Below are 20,569 nucleotides of genomic sequence, written 5' to 3'. Positions count from 1 at the left end.
GTACTATGTGTGTATACCAGTCAGTGTGTATTATGTGTGTATACCAGTCAGTATGTATTGTGTGTATACCAGTCAGTGTGTACTATGTGTGTATACCAGTCAGTGTGTATTATGTGTGTATACCAGTCAGTGTGTATTATGTGTGTATACCAGTCAGTGTGTATTATGTGTGTATACCAGTCAGTGTGTACTATGTGTGTATACCAGTCAGTGTGTACTATGTGTGTATACCAGTCAGTATGTATTATGTGTGTATACCAGTCAGTGTGTACTATGTGTGTATACCAGTCAGTGTGTACTATGTGTGTATACCAGTCAGTGTGTACTATGTGTGTATACCGGTCAGTGTGTATTATGTGTGTATACCAGTCAGTATGTATTATGTGTGTATACCAGTCAGTATGTACTATGTGTGTATACCAGTCAGTGTGTACTATGTGTGTATACCAGTCAGTGTGTACTATGTGTGTATACCAGTCAGTGTGTATTATGTGTGTATACCAGTCAGTATGTACTATGTGTGTATACCAGTCAGTGTGTACTATGTGTGTATACCAGTCAGTGTGTACTATGTGTGTATACCAGTCAGTATGTATTATGTGTGTATACCAGTCAGTGTGTATTATGTGTGTATACCAGTCAGTATGTACTATGTGTGTATACCAGTCAGTATGTATTATGTGTGTATACCAGTCAGTGTGTATTATGTGTGTGTATACCAGTATGTATTATGTGTGTGTATACCAGTCAGTGTGTATTATGTGTGTATACCAGTATGTATTATGTGTGTATACCAGTCAGTGTGTATTATGTGTGTATACCGGTCAGTGTGTATTATGTGTGTATACCAGTCAGTATGTATTATGTGTGTATACCAGTCAGTATGTACTATGTGTGTATACCAGTCAGTGTGTACTATGTGTGTATACCAGTCAGTGTGTACTATGTGTGTATACCAGTCAGTGTGTATTATGTGTGTATACCAGTCAGTATGTACTATGTGTGTATACCAGTCAGTGTGTACTATGTGTGTATACCAGTCAGTGTGTACTATGTGTGTATACCAGTCAGTATGTATTATGTGTGTATACCAGTCAGTGTGTATTATGTGTGTATACCAGTCAGTATGTACTATGTGTGTATACCAGTATGTATTATGTGTGTATACCAGTCAGTGTGTATTATGTGTGTGTATACCAGTATGTATTATGTGTGTGTATACCAGTCAGTGTGTATTATGTGTGTATACCAGTCAGTGTGTATTATGTGTGTATACCAGTCAGTGTGTACTATGTGTGTATACCAGTCAGTGTGTATTATGTGTGTATACCAGTCAGTGTGTATTATGTGTGTATACCAGTCAGTGTGTATTATGTGTGTATACCAGTCAGTGTGTACTATGTGTGTATACCAGTCAGTGTGTATTATGTGTGTGTATACCAGTCAGTATGTACTATGTGTGTATACCAGTCAGTGTGTATTATGTGTGTATACCAGTCAGTCTGTATGTAACAAAAGGACGGGTGGTACATTTGGCTTTGGCACGGTCGCTGTCAGGCCCGTCTAGTCCACCTGAGCTCTATAATAGTCAATAAGTGATCAACTGTACAAATGGACACAATCATAGGAACAATAAAACAAGAAAAGGTCCCAAAAGACGTTTTGGCGCGGGTCTTTTTAATGGCTTGTGGTTTTCAAAAGGGGGCGTGTCCATAGAGCCCTGGCTCTGTATTGTTTATCAAACTGGCACAGGTGGAGGCTCAGCACCGAGGACTTGCATAGGTTCTACGTCTGACAGTCCAGACCCGCCGGTGACCCGCACTAGAAGTTCATCAGAGGGGGCGGGGCCAGATCAGGGCCCGTTCTCGTTGTAGTGCAGCGAGATGGGTCGCTCGCGCTGCACGGCGGGCATGTAGGGCCAGTTGTAGCTGGAGCCCGACAGCAGCATGTCTCGCAGCAGCGTCTCGATGGGCGTCTTACCCACCAGCCGCACGAAGAAGAGCTGCTCGATGACGGGCGAGGACACGATGCGCAGCGACGGCAGGCGCAGCAGCAGGCGCCCGAAGCGGTTGGGCTGGCTGGGGTACTGGTTGCGCACGTACTCCTCCAGGGCGCACTGCGACTTCTCCTGGATGCTCTCCACGTGCGCCACGTCCGACAGGCCCATGGCGTCTGCGGGGGGAGGCGCGCACATCGTCGTTAGTAAACGCACACAACTTTCAGGCAGAATTCCAAGCATACTATTTTTGCTGCCTTCAAGGAAACTCAGACTTCTGACACTTGTGGACTGTATTTATGTGAATAACATAAATAAAGTCCATTATACAGCATTATTCACATGTGAATAATATAAATACAGTCTATTATACAGCATTATGTAAATAATAATATAAATACAGTCTATTATACAGCATTATTCACATGTGAATAATATAAATAAAGTCCATTATACAGCATTATTCACATGTGAATAATATAAATACAGTCTATTATACAGCATTATTCACATGTGAATAATATAAATACAGTCTATTATACAGCATTATGTAAATCATAATGTAAATACAGTCTATTATACAGCATTATTCACATGTGAATAATATAAATACAGTCTATTATACAGCATTATTCACATGTGAATAACATAAATACAGTCTATTATACAGCCTTATTCACATGTGAATAATATAAATACAGTCTATTATACAGCATTATGTAAATAATAATATAAATACAGTCTATTATACAGCATTATGTAAATAATAATATAAATACAGTCTATTATACAGCATTATTCACATGTGAATAACATAATTACAGTCTATTATACAGCATTATTCACATGTGAATAATATAAATACAGTCTATTATACAGTATTATTCACATGTGAATAATATAAATACAGTCTATTATACAGCATTATTCACATGCGAATAATATAAATACAGTCTATTATACAGCATTATTCACATGTGAATAATATAAATACAGTCTATTATACAGCATTATTCACATGTGAATAAAATAAATAGTCTATTATACAGCATTATTCACATGTGAATAATATAAATAGTCTATTATACAGCATTATTCACATGTGAATAACATAAATACAGTTTATTATACAGCATTGTTAACATGTGAATAATATAAATACAGTCTATTATACAGCATTATTCACATGTGAATAACATAAATACAGTCTATTATACAGCATAATTCACATGTGAATAATATAAATAGTCTATTATACAGCATTATTCACATGTGAATAATATAAATACAGTTTATTATACAGCATTGTTAACATGTGAATAATATAAATGCAGTCTATTATACAGCATTATTCACATGTGAATAAAATAAATAGTCTATTATACAGCATTATTCACATATGAATAATATAAATACAGTTTATTATACAGCATTATTCACATGTGAATAATATAAATGCAGTCTATTATACATTTAAGTACAGTCAAACCTACTAAGGACATCGCAGTCAAACCCACTCAACACAAAAAGTGTGGCGCAGGTTCAGGGCGACAATGCTAACAACACGGTGGCTAATCTTCATCTTACCTCGCAACTTTCTTATTTTCACCCCCTGCCTCATCAATAGCACATCTCCACATTGGCGCGAGTAAAGTCCAAAGAGGAGATGCGTGCCGCTTCATGCTAACACTTTGTGCTATTAGCTTTCAGCAGCTATTTGGAGAAGAACCTTGTAAACATGTTTTATTCTACAAAACACAAAAAGCAGTGAAGTTGCCAGGTTGTATAAATGCTAAATAAAAAGAGAATACAACAAATCCTTTTCAACTTATATTCAATTGAATAGACTGCAAAGACAATATATTTCATGTTCACACTGAGAAACTTTCTTCTTTTTGGATTTACAAATCCTTGTATTCTCTTTTTATTGACCTGGGGCCGTACTTATCAAGCTTCTTAGGGTGCCATTTTACACTTAAGTCCTGAGAATTTGCGAAATTTAGTCCTACTCTCAAACTTAAGAATAAAAGCTTTTTATCAACGTTCTTAAGTCTAAGAATCACTCCTACTCTCCACGATATTTAAGAGACCTTCAGAGGTGTCTTAAGTGGTTAGGAGTTGCCAGCAGGGGATGGCACTGAGGCGAGAGAGACGTGCGCGAACATTCAGGGAGCGGAACGATGTACGGTATCGTTTAGACAGAGCGGGTATTATTTTTGTCACAGATTTAATACTTTTCGATTCCTTGTTGATTTCTGCATGTGTCTGCAGTGGGCTAGTATATATAGAGCCACCCACACCAGTTTCAAATGAGTTGCCTAATTAATGAATTGGAAAGAAAATGTTATGACAGTAGCGTATGTGTGTGGCCGTGAGGTGAGTGACGTCAGTGAGTGTGTGGGCGAGAGAAGAGAGGGAGCGGTAGCGTGAGTGCCGGCGGGGACTAGTTTGTTTTGTATTATTTTGTAGTTTATTGTCAAAATATACACTCCCATTGTCCACTTAAATATTTCCAAGATATTTCTTTATTCTTAGACAACGAATTCCCTTCCGTGATTGGTCATTTCTATGGACACAGAAATGACGTCACCTAAAATTGCGTTTACGGCACATAGTAATGTCGTAATTCAGCTCTGAGTGTGACACTTAAGATTCAGTCCTACACTTCGCTGAAAGTGTGAGTAAGACGCTTGATAACTAACTTTTAAGTGCAGCTTTCAGCGAAGAATTTATTTACTCTTAAGTCAACTCTTAGCAGACTTCTTAGGAGTCATTCTAAGAAGCTTGATAAGTACGGCCCCAGTTACACAACTTCACTACTTTTGTAGACGTGGGGATATAATATAACTGTTCACACTTCAACCTATACGGTACTCAACGCTACCAATCTTTCATACCTTTGTGTGTTTTAGTAAATATTGTTTGTGATAATACAATTAAAGTTTTTCTCACGACATTTGAAAATGATAAGTGCCGTCCACATCAACATGGTCGGTGTTAAGTGCCTCCCACCTTGCAAAGTGCTTGTTTAGGTCATCTAGGAAGCTGATACTGTTGTCACAGGGACGGGGGGCAGCGTTATAGTCCGTGATGACCTGTATGCCCTGCCACATTGGTCTAGTGTTTGTGGGGTTCTCCAAGAAGTCCTGCACTTTCTGACTGCAACCTTAATGGCACGGTTCAGGTTCAGGTTAGCCAGTCGCCAGACTTGAAAGCCTTGTTCCGAGCCTTCAGCATTGCACGTACCTCACCGTTCATCCAGGGTTTGTCGTTGGCCCGTGTGGGGATGTTCTTGATCACACTGACATCCTCCATGCACTTCTGAATGTATGCGGACACAGACTCGGCATACTCCTCCACACATGATTGTCGGTGGTGGCTGCTTTGAACATGTCCCAGTCTGTGTTTTCCAAGCAGTCTTGTAATGCTGACATTGCTCCCTCTGGCCAGGTCCTCACCTGCTTCACTCTAGCTTGCTTCCTGTTCAGCAGGGGCTTGTATGCAGGAATTAGCATCACAGATGGATGGTCTGAGGAGCCGAGGTGCAGCTTTATATGCCTGTTTAATATTGCAGTGCACCATGTCCAACATGCTTCCACCCCTGCTTGCAAAATTCACATATTGATGGAAATGGGGGAACACAGTTTTCATGCTAGCTTGATTAAAGTCCCCCCGCCACGATGAAAACTCTCTCTGGAGGTGTAGTTTGCAGTTCATTGATGGAGCAGTACAAAGCATTCATGGTGTGTTAGCGTTGCCATGAGAGACGGTGGCCATGTTGGCGTCTTCTTCCCTCCCTCAGCTGTAGGTCATGTTGAGGTTTCCCCCGCCACCCCCACCCCCACCACGCCACAGCCGAGCGGGTGTTACGCAACACTCTTCACACCCTGTGTGATGGCGGGGGTGTGGGGGGCAGGAGGGGGTATGTGGAGGAGGTCCTAACAAAGACATCTTTTTACTGTACGCTCCGTGACCCCCCATGACCCCCCGTGACCCCCCGCGACAGAAAAGTCTTTTGTGTCGACCTGTCACTTTACATCGGGGTCACCTCTGATGACCACGCCCACCTCTGATGTGACCACGCCCACATTCAATCCTGCTTTAAAGTCCAGCTGAGCGTGTGCTCGGCCGCCATTTTGGAGGCCCCTGCGTGCCAAGGCAGCGCTCGCCATGCTGCATGGGCAAAACTCTCCTCGTGTGCCACACACACATCTCTGTGTGCCACACACACATCTCTGTGTGCCACACACACATCTCTGTGTGCCACACACACATCTCTGTGGGCCACACACACATCTCTGTGTGCCACACTCTCTGGGCGGGACGAGTCAGCGGGGGTGAGCGTCCTCTTGATGCAGCGTGATGGCCACTGGGAGGGAGGGGCTTGTCTCGCCTTGTTAGCGTCTGCGTCTTTTCCCCAGGTCACATGGTCTCTTTTGTAGGTCACAATACAACACTGCCACCTCATTTAACCCCGGAGATGCTATCTTGTCTTTATTCATCACTTCAACAAAATAATACAATAATAACACAATAATATTACAATAATAACACAATAATAACACAATAATATTACAATAATAACACAATAATAACACAATAATAACACAATAATATTACAATAATAATACAATAATAATACAATAATAACACAATAATATTACAATAATAATACAATATTAACACAATAATAATACAATAATAACACAATAATAACACAATAATATTACAATAATAATACAATAATAACACAATAATATTACAGTAATAATACAATAATAATACAATAATAACACAATAATATTACAATAATAATACAATATTAACACAATAATAACACAATAATAATACAATAATAACACAATAATAACACAATAATATTACAATAATAATACAATAGTAACACAATAATAACACAATAATAACACAATAATATTACAATAATAATACAGTAATATTACAATAATAATACAATAATAACACAATAATAATACAATAATAATACAATAATATTATAATAATACAGTAATATTAAAATAATAATACAATAATAACACAATAATAACACAATACTATTACAATAATGTTACAATAATAATACAGTAATATTACAATAATAATACAATAATAACACAATAATATTACAATAATAATACAATATTAACACAATAATAACACAATAATAATACAATAATAACACAATAATAACACAATAATAATACAATAATAACATAATAATATTACAATAATATTACAATAATAATACAGTAATATTACAATAATAATACAATAATAACACAACAATAATACAATAATAATACAATAATATTAGAATAATAATACAGTAATATTACAATAATAATACAATAACACAATCATAATACAATAATAATACAATGATAATCCACAATAACACAACAATAAGACAATAATAATAACTAGAGATGTCCGATAATGGCTTCTTTGCCGATATCCGATATCCCGTTATTGTCCAACTCTTAATTACCAATTGCGATATCAAGCGATACCAATATATACAGTGGTGGAATGAACACATTATTATGCCTAATTTTGTTGTGATGCCCCGGTGGATGCATTAAACAAGTTATGGAAAGAAGTGCCAACATGGCACTGCCATATTTATTATTGAAGTCACAAAGTGCATTACTTTGTTTAACATGCCTCAAAGCAGCAGCTTGGAATTTGGGACGTGCTCTCCCTGAGAGAGCATGAGGAGGTTGAGGTGTGGGGGGATTAGGGGGCAGCGGGGGGTGTATATTGTAGTGTCCCGGAAGAGGTAGTGCTGCAAGGGCTTCTGGGTATTTGTCCTGTTGTGTTTATGTTGTGTTACGGCGCGAAATGTGTTTGTCATTCTTGTTTGGTGCGGGTTCACAGTGTGGCGCATATTTGTAACAGTGTTAAAGTTGTTTATACGGCCACCCTCAGTGTGACCTGTATGGCTGTTGATCAAGTATGTCTCGCAGTCACTTCCGTGTGTATGCAGAAGCCAGCATACAACATGTGACTGGGCTCGCACGCTGTTTGTATGGTGAAAAAGCGGACGCGTCGACAGGTTTTAGAGGACGCTGAAGGCAGTGCCATCACGGCACGCCCTTAATATTGTTGTCCGGGTAAAAATCAGGAGAAATTCGGGAGATTGGTTGCCCCGGGAGATTTTCGGGAGGGGCACTGAAATTCGGGAGTCTCCCGGAAAAATCGGGAGGGTTGGCAAGTATGCTATATATATGTAGATATATAGATATATCTACATATATATATCAGATTGTTGTGAACATGAACATAAACATATGTATATACAGTATATATATGTATATGTGTGTATACGTATATAGATACCGTGTATTTATATATACTGTATATATATATATATATATATATATATATATATATATATATATATATATATATATATATATATACTGTGTATATATATATATATATATATATATATATATATATATATATATATATATATATATATATATATATATATATATATATATATATATATATATATATATATACAATTAATGTGTTTATGTTCACAAGAAATCAGCACTGTAAATTAGGGATGTCCGATAATGGCTTTTTGCCGATATCCGATATTTCGATATTGTCCAACTCTTTAATTACCGATACCGATATCAACCGATACCGATATCAACCGATATATGCAGTCGTGGAATTAACACATTATTATGCCTAATTTGGACAACCATGTATGGTGAATATAAGGTTATAACCTTTAACACTTAATTTTACTCATTTTCATTAATTACTAGTTTCTATGTAACTGTTTTTATATTGTTTTACTTTCTTTTTTATCCAAGAAAATGTTTTTAATTTAGTTATCTTATTTTTTATTTTTTTTTAAAGTACCTTATCTTATATATATATATATATATATATATATATATATATATATATCTTATTTATTTTTTTAAAGTACCTTATCTTATATATATATATATATATATATATATATATATATATATATATATATATATATATATATATATATATATATGTATCTTATTTTATTTATTTTTTTAAAGTACCTTATCTTATATATATATATATATATATATATATATATATATATATATATATATATATATATATATATATATATATATATATATATATATATATATATAAGATAAGGTACTTTAAAAAAAATACAATAAAATAAGATAAATAAATTAAAAACATTTTCTTGGATAAAAAAGAAAGTAAAACAATATAAAAACAGTTACATAGAAACTAGTAATGAATGAAAATGAGTAAAATTAACTGTTAAAGGTTAGTACTATTAGTGGAGCAGCAGCACGCACAATCATGTGTGCTTATGGACTGTATCCCTTGCAGACTGTATTGATATATATTGATATATAATGTAGGAACCAGAATATTGATAGCAGAAAGAAATGGGGGGAGGGAGTTTTTTTTTATAATAAAAAAAATAAAATAAAAAAAACCAATACTGATAATTTACGATATTACATTTTAACGCATTTATCGGCCGATAATATCGGACATCCCTACTGTAAATGCATGTGATTAATTAGATTAATTATCTTTGATATCCACAGAAATCCATGGCAACTTTCATGTTTAATCTGAACAAGATGTAAGCGACATTTATTGTGAAACTCTGTGATTGAACAATGGACTTCCTGTTCAGCAGCAGGTTTGCTATTGTGTCTGACGTCAACAAGGACTTTTAGAGGTGGTGAAGAAGACTCAGACTTCGTTTGAGGCGATCAACTCACCGGAGGTGAAGAGCACGATGGACTTGAGGCAGGAGTACTCGGCCGTGTCCACCTGCAGCGCCTTCAGCTTCTCCACCTGCTCCTGGAAGACGCGGATGTGGTCCATGAAGGCCACCACGCGCTCCGCCGACATGGGCGAGGCGTGCAGGCCCGCCGCCGCCAGCAGGGGCGCCACGTGCAGCGGCATGGAGCACTGCGCCGCGTTCAGCACGAAGAGCTCGCTCCACGACATGCGCAGCAGCGCCACCTAGGAGGACCATCGGTATTATTAATAATAATAACAACACGATATTTTATTTGTAAAAGCACAACCTCAAAGTAAACATGAATACATATATTTTTTTTAAAAGGAGGGTTTTTAAGCCTTTTTTAAAAGCATCGACAGTCTGTGGTGCCCTCAGGTGGTCAGGGAGAGCGTTCCACAGACTGGGAGCGGCGGAGCAGAAAGCCCTGCCTCCCATAGTTGGGAGCTTTGTCCTCGGAGGTTAGCCTGTGGTGTGGTGTGGACGATTTGTTCTTTGAGGTAGCAACACTGCGTCAAATACTGGCCAGAATGTTACTGCCGCTCTTCTATTTACAGTAATGCACTGTCAAAACCACCGTGAAAACACCGGCAGATCAGAATTTCACCGCAAAAATACCCAGTAATGTGCTGTAAAAACAACAACAGTACATAAAAAACTAGCAGCTCAGTCGACTACATTTTTGCGTTTTTTTCATTGACAGTAACGAGCTGTAAAAACCACCGTACGTTTTACTGTAATAAAAACTGTCGGGATTTTATCGTAAAAACAACATCGGTACTGTTTTTTCATTCACAGTAATGCACCGTAAAAACAACCACCGTACATTTTTACCGTTAAAACCTGGTAGCTCAGTCGCTAAATGTAAGCATTTTTTCATTGACAGTAACGAGCTGTAAAAACCACCGTAAAGTTTTACTGTAATAAAAACTGTCGGGATTTTATCGTAAAAACAACATCGGTACTGTTTTTTCATTCACAGTAATGCACCGTAAAAACAACCGCCGTACATTTTTACCGTTAAAACCTGGTAGCTCAGTCGCTAAATGTAAGCATTTTTTCATTGACAGTAACGAGCTGTAAAAACCACCGTAAAGTTTTACTGTAATAAAAAGTGTCGGGATTTTATCGTAAAAACAACATCGGAACTGTCTTTTCATTTACAGTAATGCACCGTAAAAACAACCACCGTACATTTTTACCGTTAAAACCTGGTAGCTCAGTCGCTAAATGTAAGCATTTTTTCATTGACAGAAACGAGCTGTAAAAACCACCGTAAAGTTTTACTGTAATAAAAAGTGTCGGGATTTTATCGTAAAAACAACATCGGAACTGTCTTTTCATTTACAGTAATGCACCGTAAAAACAACCACCGTACATTTTTACCGTTAAAACCTGGTAGCTCAGTCGCTAAATGTAAGCATTTTTTCATTGACAGTAACGAGCTGTAAAAACCACCGTAAAGTTTTACTGTAATAAAAACTGTCGGGATTTTATCGTAAAAACAACATCGGTACTGTTTTTTCATTTACAGTAATGCACCGTAAAAACAACCACCGTACCTTTTTACCGTTAAAATCTGGTAGCTCAGTCGCTAAATGTAAGCATTTTTTCATTGACAGTAACGAGCTGTAAAAACCACCGTAAAGTTTTACTGTAATAAAAACTGTCGGGATTTTATCGTAAAAACAACATCGGTACTGTCTTTTCATTTACAGTAATGCACCGTAAAAACAACCACCGTACATTTTTACCGTTAAAACCTGGTAGCTCAGTCGCTAAATGTAAGCATTTTTTCATTGACAGTAACGAGCTGTAAAAACCACCGTAAAGTTTTACTGTAATAAAAACTGTCGGGGTTTTATCGTAAAAACAACATCGGTACTGTTTTTTCATTCACAGTAATGCACCGTAAAAACAACCACCGTACATTTTTACCGTTAAAACCTGGTAGCTCAGTCGCTAAATGTAAGCATTTTTTCATTGACAGTAACGAGCTGTAAAAACCACCGTAAAGTTTTACTGTAATAAAAACTGTCGGGATTTTATCGTAAAAACAACATCGGTACTGTTTTTTCATTTACAGTAATGCACCGTAAAAACAACCACCGTACATTTTTACCGTTAAAACCTGGTAGCTCAGTCGCTAAATGTAAGCATTTTTTCATTGACAGTAACGAGCTGTAAAAACCACCGTAAAGTTTTACTGTAATAAAAACTGTCGGGATTTTATCGTAAAAACAACATCGGTACTGTTTTTCATTGACAGTAATGCACCGTAAAAACAACCACCGTACATTTTTACCGTTAAAACCTGGTAGCTCAGTCGCTAAATGTAAGCATTTTTTCATTGACAGTAATGCACTGTCAAAACAATGACAGTAAATTGTACAGTAAACAAATCTCTCAGCTCATTGGTCAGGGTTTTACTGTAGAAATGAAAGTGTTAGCATGTTTCCATTTGAAGTATTACGCTGGGAAAAAACGGCCGCAGAGTTTACAGGAAAAAAATTGGCAGCTCAATTGCCCGAATTTTAGCATAAAAATAACACTTGTACAAGTTTCCCCTTTACAATAACGCACGGTAAAAAATGACCGTACATCTTCGCGTTAAAAAACGAGCATCTCAGTCGCTAAATTTGAGCCTTTTTTTTTCCATTGACAGTAATGTGCTGTAGAAACACCGCCGTAAACGTCGCTGTAAAAAAATTGGTAGCTCAGTCACCGGATTTTTAGCATCAAAGTAACAGTGGTACTGTTCTTCAATTTAAAATGCTGCACCGTAAAAGCAGTTACTGTCCTTTTTTAAGGTTAAAAAAGTCAGTCGCTAAATATTGGTGTTTTTTCATTGACAGTAATGTGCTGTAGAAGCACCGCCGTAAACGTCGCTGTAAAAAAATTGGTAGCTCAGTCACCGGATTTTTACCATCAAAGTAACAGTGGTACTGTTCTTCAATTTAAAATGCTGCACCGTAAAAGCAATTACTGTCCTTTTTTTAAGGTTAAAAAGTCAGTCGCTAAATATTGGTGTTTTTTCATTGACAGTAATGTGCTGTAGAAACACCGCCGTAAACATTACTGTAAAAAATTGGTAGCTCAGTCACCTGATTTTTACCATCAAAGTAACAGTGGTACTGTTCTTCAATTTAAAATGCTGCACCGTAAACGCAATTACTGTCCTTTTTTTAAGGTTAAAAAGTCAGTCGCTAAAAAGGGGTGTTTTTTCATTGACAGTAATGGGCTGTAGAAACACCGCCGTAAACGTCACCGGATTTTTTACCATCAAAGTAACAGTGGTACTGTTCTTCAATTTAAAATGCTGCACTGTAAACGCAATTACTGTCCTTTTTTTAAGGTTAAAAAGTCAGTCGCTAAATATTGGTGTTTTTTCATTGACAGTAATGTGCTGTAGAAACACCGCCGTAAACGTCGCCGTAAAAAAATTGGTCGCTCAGTCACCGGATTTTTACCATCAAAGTAACAGTGGTACTGTTCTTCAATTTAAAATGCTGCACCGTAAACGCAATTACTGTCCTTTTTTTAAGGTTAAAAAAGTCAGTCGCTAAATATTGGTGTTTTTTCATTGACAGTAATGTGCTGTAGAAACACCGCCGTAAACGTTACTGTAAAAAATTGGTCGCTCAGTCACCGGATTTTTACCATCAAAGTAACAGTGGTACTGTTCTTCAATTTAAAATGCTGCACCGTAAACGCAATTACTGTCCTTTTTTTAAGGTTAAAAAAGTCAGTCGCTAAATATTGGTGTTTTTTCATTGACAGTAATGTGCTGTAGAAACACCGCCGTAAACGTTACTGTAAAAAATTGGTAGCTCAGTCACCGGATTTTTAGCATCAAAGTAACAGTGGTACTGTTCTTCAATTTAAAATGCTGCACCGTAAACGCAATTACTGTCCTTTTTTTAAGGTTAAAAAAGTCAGTCGCTAAATATTGGTGTTTTTTCATTGACAGTAATGTGCTGTAAACACAAATACTGTAAATGGCAGCTCAGTCACCTTCATTTTACAGTAAAATAGATAGATGGATAGATAGATAGATAGATAGATAGATAGATAGATAGATAGATAGATAGATAGATAGATAGATAGATAGATAGATAGATAGATAGATAGATAGATAGATAGTACTTTATTGATTCCTTCAGGAGAGTTCCCTCAGGAAAATTTAAAAAAAAAATACCATTGGTACTGTTTTCCCATTTACAGTAATTTCTGTGTAAAAACAGTAACTTTCACAGTAAAATTGCCGTTTTTATACTGTAAAATGTACGGTGTTTTCTAATGCTGACCTCTTGTCATACTTTGCATCTTATATGTTGTCCCTCTTGTGTCACTAAACAGCTAAACAAGAATTCCTCATCCAGTTTGTGGGTGGAGCCTATTTACTTAACTGCAGAGAGCAGCAGGCGTGCAGCTCTTCTCTCTGTATTGAGCAGCGTCTAGCCCGGAATATCAAACACTATTTGGCACGTACTAATTAGCATCCCTTTCCACACAAATGAGGTGCAATTAAGCTGATACAATAAAAAGTACTAATCGAAAGTCGAGAGACACTCTCTTATTTAATAGCATGGGCAAGTGTCTGTACTGTATAGTGTAATACTTCAATAGTCGAATATAGAATCATATTTAAACCGTGCCTCAGACTGGAAGTCTCTCCAGAGAGTGGTGAGGACGGCGGAAAAGATCACCAGGACTCCTCTTCCTCCTATCCAGGAGATGGCAAAAAGCCGCCGCCTGACCAGGGCTCAGAAAATGTGCAGAGACTCCTCCCACCCCCACCAAGGACGGCTTTCACTGCTGGACTCTAGAAAGAGGTTCCGCAGCCTCCGTAGCAGAACCTCCAGGTTGTGTAACAGCTTCTTCCCACAGGCCGTAAGACTCTTGAACGCATCATAATTAAACTACCCCCTCAACTCCCCCCAAAATGGATTAACTCGCTGGAATAAAAAAGACAATATAACATACATCCATAAACGTGGACGCATGTGAAAAAGTGCAATATATTTATCTGAACAGTAATCTATTCATTTATATATATTTATATATATTTATTTATTTTATATACACTACCGTTCAAAAGTTTGGGGTCACCCAAACAATTTTGTGTTCGAGCCTTCATTTCTAAGAACAAGAATAGACTGTCGCGTTTCAGATGAAAGTTCTCTTTTTCTGGCCATTTTGAGCGTTTCGTTGAGCCCACAAATGTGATGCTCCAGAAACTCAATCTGCTCAAAGGAAGGTGAGTTTTGTAGCTTCTGTAACGAGCTAAAGTGTTTTCAGATGTGTGAACATGACTGCACAAGGGTTTTCTAATCATCAATTAGCCTTCTGAGCCAATGAGCAAACACATTGTACCATTAGAACACTGGAGTGATAGTTGCTGGAAATGGGCCTATGTAGATATTGCACCAAAAAGCAGACATTTGCAGCTAGAATAGTCATTTACCACATTAGCAATGTATAGAGCAGAGGTCACCAACCTTTTTGAAACCGAGAGCTACTTCTTGGGTACTGATTAATGCGAAGGGCTACCAGTTTGATACACACTTCAATAAATTGCCGAAAATAGCCAATTTCCTCAATTTACCTTTAACTCTATGTTATTATTAATAATTAATGATATTTACAATTAATTGAACGGAGAAAACACGAAAAAAATGACAATTAAATTCTGAAACATAGTTTATCTTCAATTTCGACTCTTTAAAATTCAAAATTCAACCGAAAAAAAGAAGAGAAAAACTAGCTAATTCGAATCTTTTTGAAAAAATAAAAAAAATAATTTATGGAACATCATTAGTAATTTTTCCTGACTAAGATTCATTTTAGAATTTTGATGACATGTTTTAAATAGGTTAAAATCCAATCTACACTTTGTTAGAATATATAACAAATTGGACCAAGCTATATTTCTAACAAAGACAAATCATTATTTCTTCTAGAATTTCCAAAACAAAATTTTTAAAAGAAATTCAAAAGACTTTGGAATAAGATTTATTTCAGAATAATTTTTTTGAATTTTAATCATAATAAGTATGAAGAAATATTTCACAAATATTCTTCGTCGAAAAAACAGAAGCTAAAATGAAGAATTAAATTAAAATGTATTTATTATTCTTTACAATAAAAAAAATAAATTTACTTGAACATTGATTTAAATTGTCAGGAAAGAAGAGGAAGGAATTTAAAAGGTAAAAAGGTATATGTGTTTAAAAATCCTAAAATCATTTTTAAGGTTGTATTTTTTTCTCTAAAATTGTCTTTCTGAAAGTTATAAGAAGCAAAGTAAAAAAATTAATGAATTTATTTAAACAAGTGAAGACCAAGTCTTTAAAATATTTTCTTGGATTTTCAAATTCTATTTGAGTTTTGTCTCTCTTAGAATTAAAAATGTCGGGCAAAGCGAGACCAGCTTGCTAGTAAATAAATAACATTTAAAAAATCGAGGCAGCTCACTGGTAAGTGCTGCTATTTGAGCTATTTTTAGAACAGGCCAGCGGGCTACTCATCTGGTCCTTACGGGCTACCTGGTGCCCGCGGGCACCGCGTTGGTGACCCCTGATCTACCTGCTGCCACCTACTGGTATGGAAGAGTACTACACGGTTACTCTGCCGAGCTCCAGACAGCACCGACACTCAACAACGGCACATTATTTGCGGATTATAATTACTGGTTTGCAAAAAATATTTTTAACCCAATTAGGTGAAATTAGACAATCTCCCACGGCACACCAGACTGTATCTCACGGCCGCGGCACAGTGGTTGAAAAACAATGCCCTAAAGAACTGGCAAAATCCTCATTTCAATAAACCGCCTTGAGTTCTATGTCAAATTCTCAAAGTGTTTCTCAACTTCTTTATCAAAGTGCTGGCCCCAGGTGGATTTTTCCAGGCATTTTCAATTTAAAAAAGCAAAGAGACTCTTTGTTTGGGAACTTGCCTTCACAGAGTAGCTAACAAGCAAAGGGACTAGTATAGCACAGATCAGGGGTCACCAACATGGTGCCCGCGGGCACCAGGTAGCCCGTAAGGACCAGATGAGTAGCCCGCTGGCCTGTTCTAAAAATAGCTCAAATAGCAGCACTTACCAGTGAGCTGCCTCTATTTTTTAAATTGTATTTATTTACTAGCAAGCTGGTCTCGCTTTGACCGACATTTTTAATTCTAAGAGAGACAAAACTCAAATAGAATTTGAAAATCCAAGGAAATATTTTAAAGACTTGGTCTTCACTTGTTTAAATAAATGCATTCATTTTTTTACTTTGCTTCTTATAATTTTTAGAAAGACAATTTTAGAGAAAAAATACAACCTTAAAAATGATTTTAAGATTTTTAAACACATATACCTTTTTACCTTTTAAATTCCTTCCTTTTCTTTCCTGACAATTTAAATCAATGTTCAAGTAATTTCTTTTTTTTATTGTAAAGAATAATAAATCAATTTTAATTTAATTCTTCATTTTAGCTTCTGTTTTTTCGACGCAGAATATTTGTGAAATATTTCTTCAAACTTATTATGATTAAAATTCAAAAAAAAAATTCTGGCAAATCTAGAAAATCGGTAGAATCAAATTTAAATCTTATTTCAAAGTCTTTTGAATTTCTTTTAAAATTTTTGCTCTGGAAAATCTAGAAGAATTAATGATTTGTCTTTGTTAGAAATATAGCTTGGTTCAATTTGTTTTATATTCTAACAAAGTGTAGATTGGATTTTAACCTATTTAAAACATGTCATCAAAATTCTAAAATTAATCTTAATCAGGAAAAAATGACTAATGATGTTCCATAAATTATTTTTTAAATTTTTTCAAAAAGATTCAAATTAGCTAGTTTTTCTCTTCTTTTTTTCGGTTGAATTTTGAATTCTAAAGAGTCGAAATTGAAGATAAACTACGTTTCAAAATGTAATTGTCATTTTTTCCGTGTTTTCTCCTCTTTTAAACCGTTCAATTAAGTGTAAATATCATTAATTATTAATAATAACATAGAGTTAAAGGTAAATTGAGCAAATTGGCTATTTCTGGCCATTTATTGAAGTGTGTATCAAACTGGTAGCCCTTCGCATTAATCACTACCCAAGAAGTAGCTCTTGCTTTCAAAAAGGTTGCTGACCCCTGGCATCAGATGGTGTATCAAATATGGGAAAACATTCGGCGCCATTTTTGTCCAAACTAAACGTGGAGTGAACAAAAGCGGACGAATTTAAAATGTTGTGCTAAGCGTCAATAAGAACATTTTCAACAGGTGGCGCTGCAACTTGAACTATCCCAGGGGTCGGCAACCCGCGGCTCTAGAGCCACATGCGGCTCTTTGGCGCCGCCCTAGTGGCTCTCTGGAGCTTTTTCAAAAATGTGTGAAAAATGGAAAAAGATGAGGGGAAAATAATATATTTTTTGTTTTAATATGGTTTCTGTAGGAGGACAAACATGACACAAACCTCCCTAATTGTTATAAATCACACTGTTTATATCAAACATGCTTCACTGATTCCAGTATTTGGCGAGCGCCGTTTTGTCCTACTAATTTTGGCGGTCCTTGAACTCACCGTATAGTTTGTTTACATGTATAACTTTCTCCGACTTTCTAGGACGTGTTTTATGCCACTTCTTTTTCCGTCTCATTTTGTCCACCAAACGTTTAACGTCGTGCACGAGTGCACAAAGGTGAGTTTTGTTGATGTTATTGACTTGTGTGGAGTGCTAATCAGACATATTTGGTCACCGCATGACTGCAAGCTAATCGATGCTAACATGCTATTTAGGCTACACATATTGCATCATTATGCCTCATTTTTGCTATATTTGAGCTCATTTAGTTTCCTTTAATTCAATTTATATCTCATAACACACTATCTGTATGTAATATGGCTTTGGATTTTTGTGGCTCCAGACAGATTTGTTTTTGTACTTTTGGTCCAATATGACTTTTGTTGGTGCGGACATGCAGAGACGGACGAGGACTTTCCTGGCGCGGCCTCACCTGATCCATGAGCTGCAGGTCGGGGAAGAAGGGGATGTTCTTGGCCCACTCCACGGCGCTGAAGAGCAGCCTGGCCGCCAGCTCGCAGATGTTCTCGATGCCCATCAGGTTGTTGCCCTGCATGCACTGGGCGCCGTAGCGCGACGTGGGGTAGGGCTCGGCCCGCAGCAGCAGGGAGATGAACCCCGACAGGTACGGCTGGCTGTTGTACGGGTCGCCGCCGTTGCTCAGGTACTGACCCGGGCTGCTCTGGGAGTTGGACGTGCGACCTCGCTGCACAGCTGATGGAGACAGCAAGCAGACACACGTCAGGATATCAATGTAGCCACTATTGCTAACGACAAAACACTCTAACCCAGCGTTTCCACTGGATGCGTAACGGCCGCGGAACAGCAGCTTGCTCTTTCTGTTTCCATTATAGTCAACGTGTCAGTTTCCACCGGCGGTGGAGTCCTCGCACTAAATATACGCAGACCTTCTATTGTGGCACACGTCTGCAACACTGAACATCAACTCAGCTAGAATCTTCTTCTGGAAGTCTTGCACAAAATAAACTATCTGCTTCACTTTCAAAATAAAATTCTCCATTTGAAATGTCCTAATGGGCAGGGACTAGGGATGTGTACCAATCGCATTCCCAGGTATCAATACCGGTACCCAACGGTACCAATTTTTAGTACTTTTGTGTGTCTTAACTGTTGATGAACTGCTCTTTTATAATATAAAGGGCTGATTATGACACTTCAAAATGTTACTAAAAGTTTTCACAACACCGACAGATTATTACATACGCCCGCATATTGCGGACTCATCATTTGCAAAAACATTTTAAAATATTCGTAATTTTTTATTTTATTTTTGTTTTAATATAAAAAAAAAAAGTAAAAAAAAAAAAAAAAAAGTAAAAAAAATAAAATATTAGTAATTACCATCATTAATTCATATTTATTACAGTGTACAGTCAATTCCGCAACTTTTTTCCTACACTTTGAACCCTGCGACTTATAAAAATCTGCAACTAGTTTATGGATTTGCTTTGCTGACGAGTTAGAAAAAACAAAACCAAATACAAGCAAATACACTGAAAAAGGTGTGTAAATGCTTGTGCTACGGCGCCATCTTTTGGAGGAGTTGACTCACTGCAGCGTTTCAAGCTTTGAATCGGAAGTACAATTGATGTTCCGTCTTCTAAGTCGTCCGTAGCGTTCCTACTTGAAAACATTCTTTATTCATCACTACAGGCGACGATTGTGAGTTTTACAATATAACTAAAACTGTTGAGGATTACTAAACCAGCCTTTGTCTGGCTAACTTCCTGGTAGGCAGAGTAACTTCCTGATAGGCAGGGTAACTTCATAGTGGTCTGGCTAACTTCCTAGTAGCCAGAGTAACTTCCTTGTGGTCTGGCTAACTTCCTGGTAGGCAGGGTAACTTCCTGATAGGCAGGGTAACTTCATAGTGGTCCGGCTAACTTCCTGGTAGCCAGAGTAACTTCCTTGTGGTCTGGCTAACTTTCTGGTAGACAGGGTAACTTCCTGGTAGCCAGAGTAACTTCCTTGTGGTCTGGCTAACTTTCTGGTACCCAGAGTAACTTCCTTGTGGTCTGGCTAACTTCCTGGTAGGCAGGGTAACTTCCTGATAGGCAGGGTAACTTCATAGTGGTCCCGCTAACTTCCTGGTAGCCAGAGTAACTTCCTTGTGGTCTGGCTAACTTTCTGATAGGCAGGGTAACTTCCTGATAGGCAGGGTAACTTCAT

At 37.1% G+C, this 20,569-nt stretch overlaps 1 protein-coding gene across 1 annotated transcript in view; it reads right to left on the bottom strand.

Moving 5' to 3' along the window:
* Positions 1–617: 617 nt before the first annotated feature.
* Positions 618–20,569, bottom strand: part of nr2f5 (nuclear receptor subfamily 2, group F, member 5) — a 64,713-nt gene continuing 44,761 nt past the window's right edge. The window contains exons 2-4 of the mRNA XM_062062323.1: positions 18,813–19,093; positions 9,790–10,036; positions 618–2,172 (exon numbers count right to left, since the gene is read on the bottom strand). Coding sequence (XP_061918307.1) covers positions 1,853–2,172; positions 9,790–10,036; positions 18,813–19,093 — 848 coding nt within the window. The 3' untranslated portion in view covers positions 618–1,852. The remainder of the gene's footprint in view (positions 2,173–9,789; positions 10,037–18,812; positions 19,094–20,569) is intronic.

This window comes from Entelurus aequoreus, linkage group LG11 (genome assembly GCF_033978785.1).
Source record: "Entelurus aequoreus isolate RoL-2023_Sb linkage group LG11, RoL_Eaeq_v1.1, whole genome shotgun sequence".
NCBI classification, from domain to species: Eukaryota; Metazoa; Chordata; class Actinopteri; order Syngnathiformes; family Syngnathidae; genus Entelurus; species Entelurus aequoreus.
This window is presented reverse-complemented; position numbering and strand designations above follow the sequence as displayed.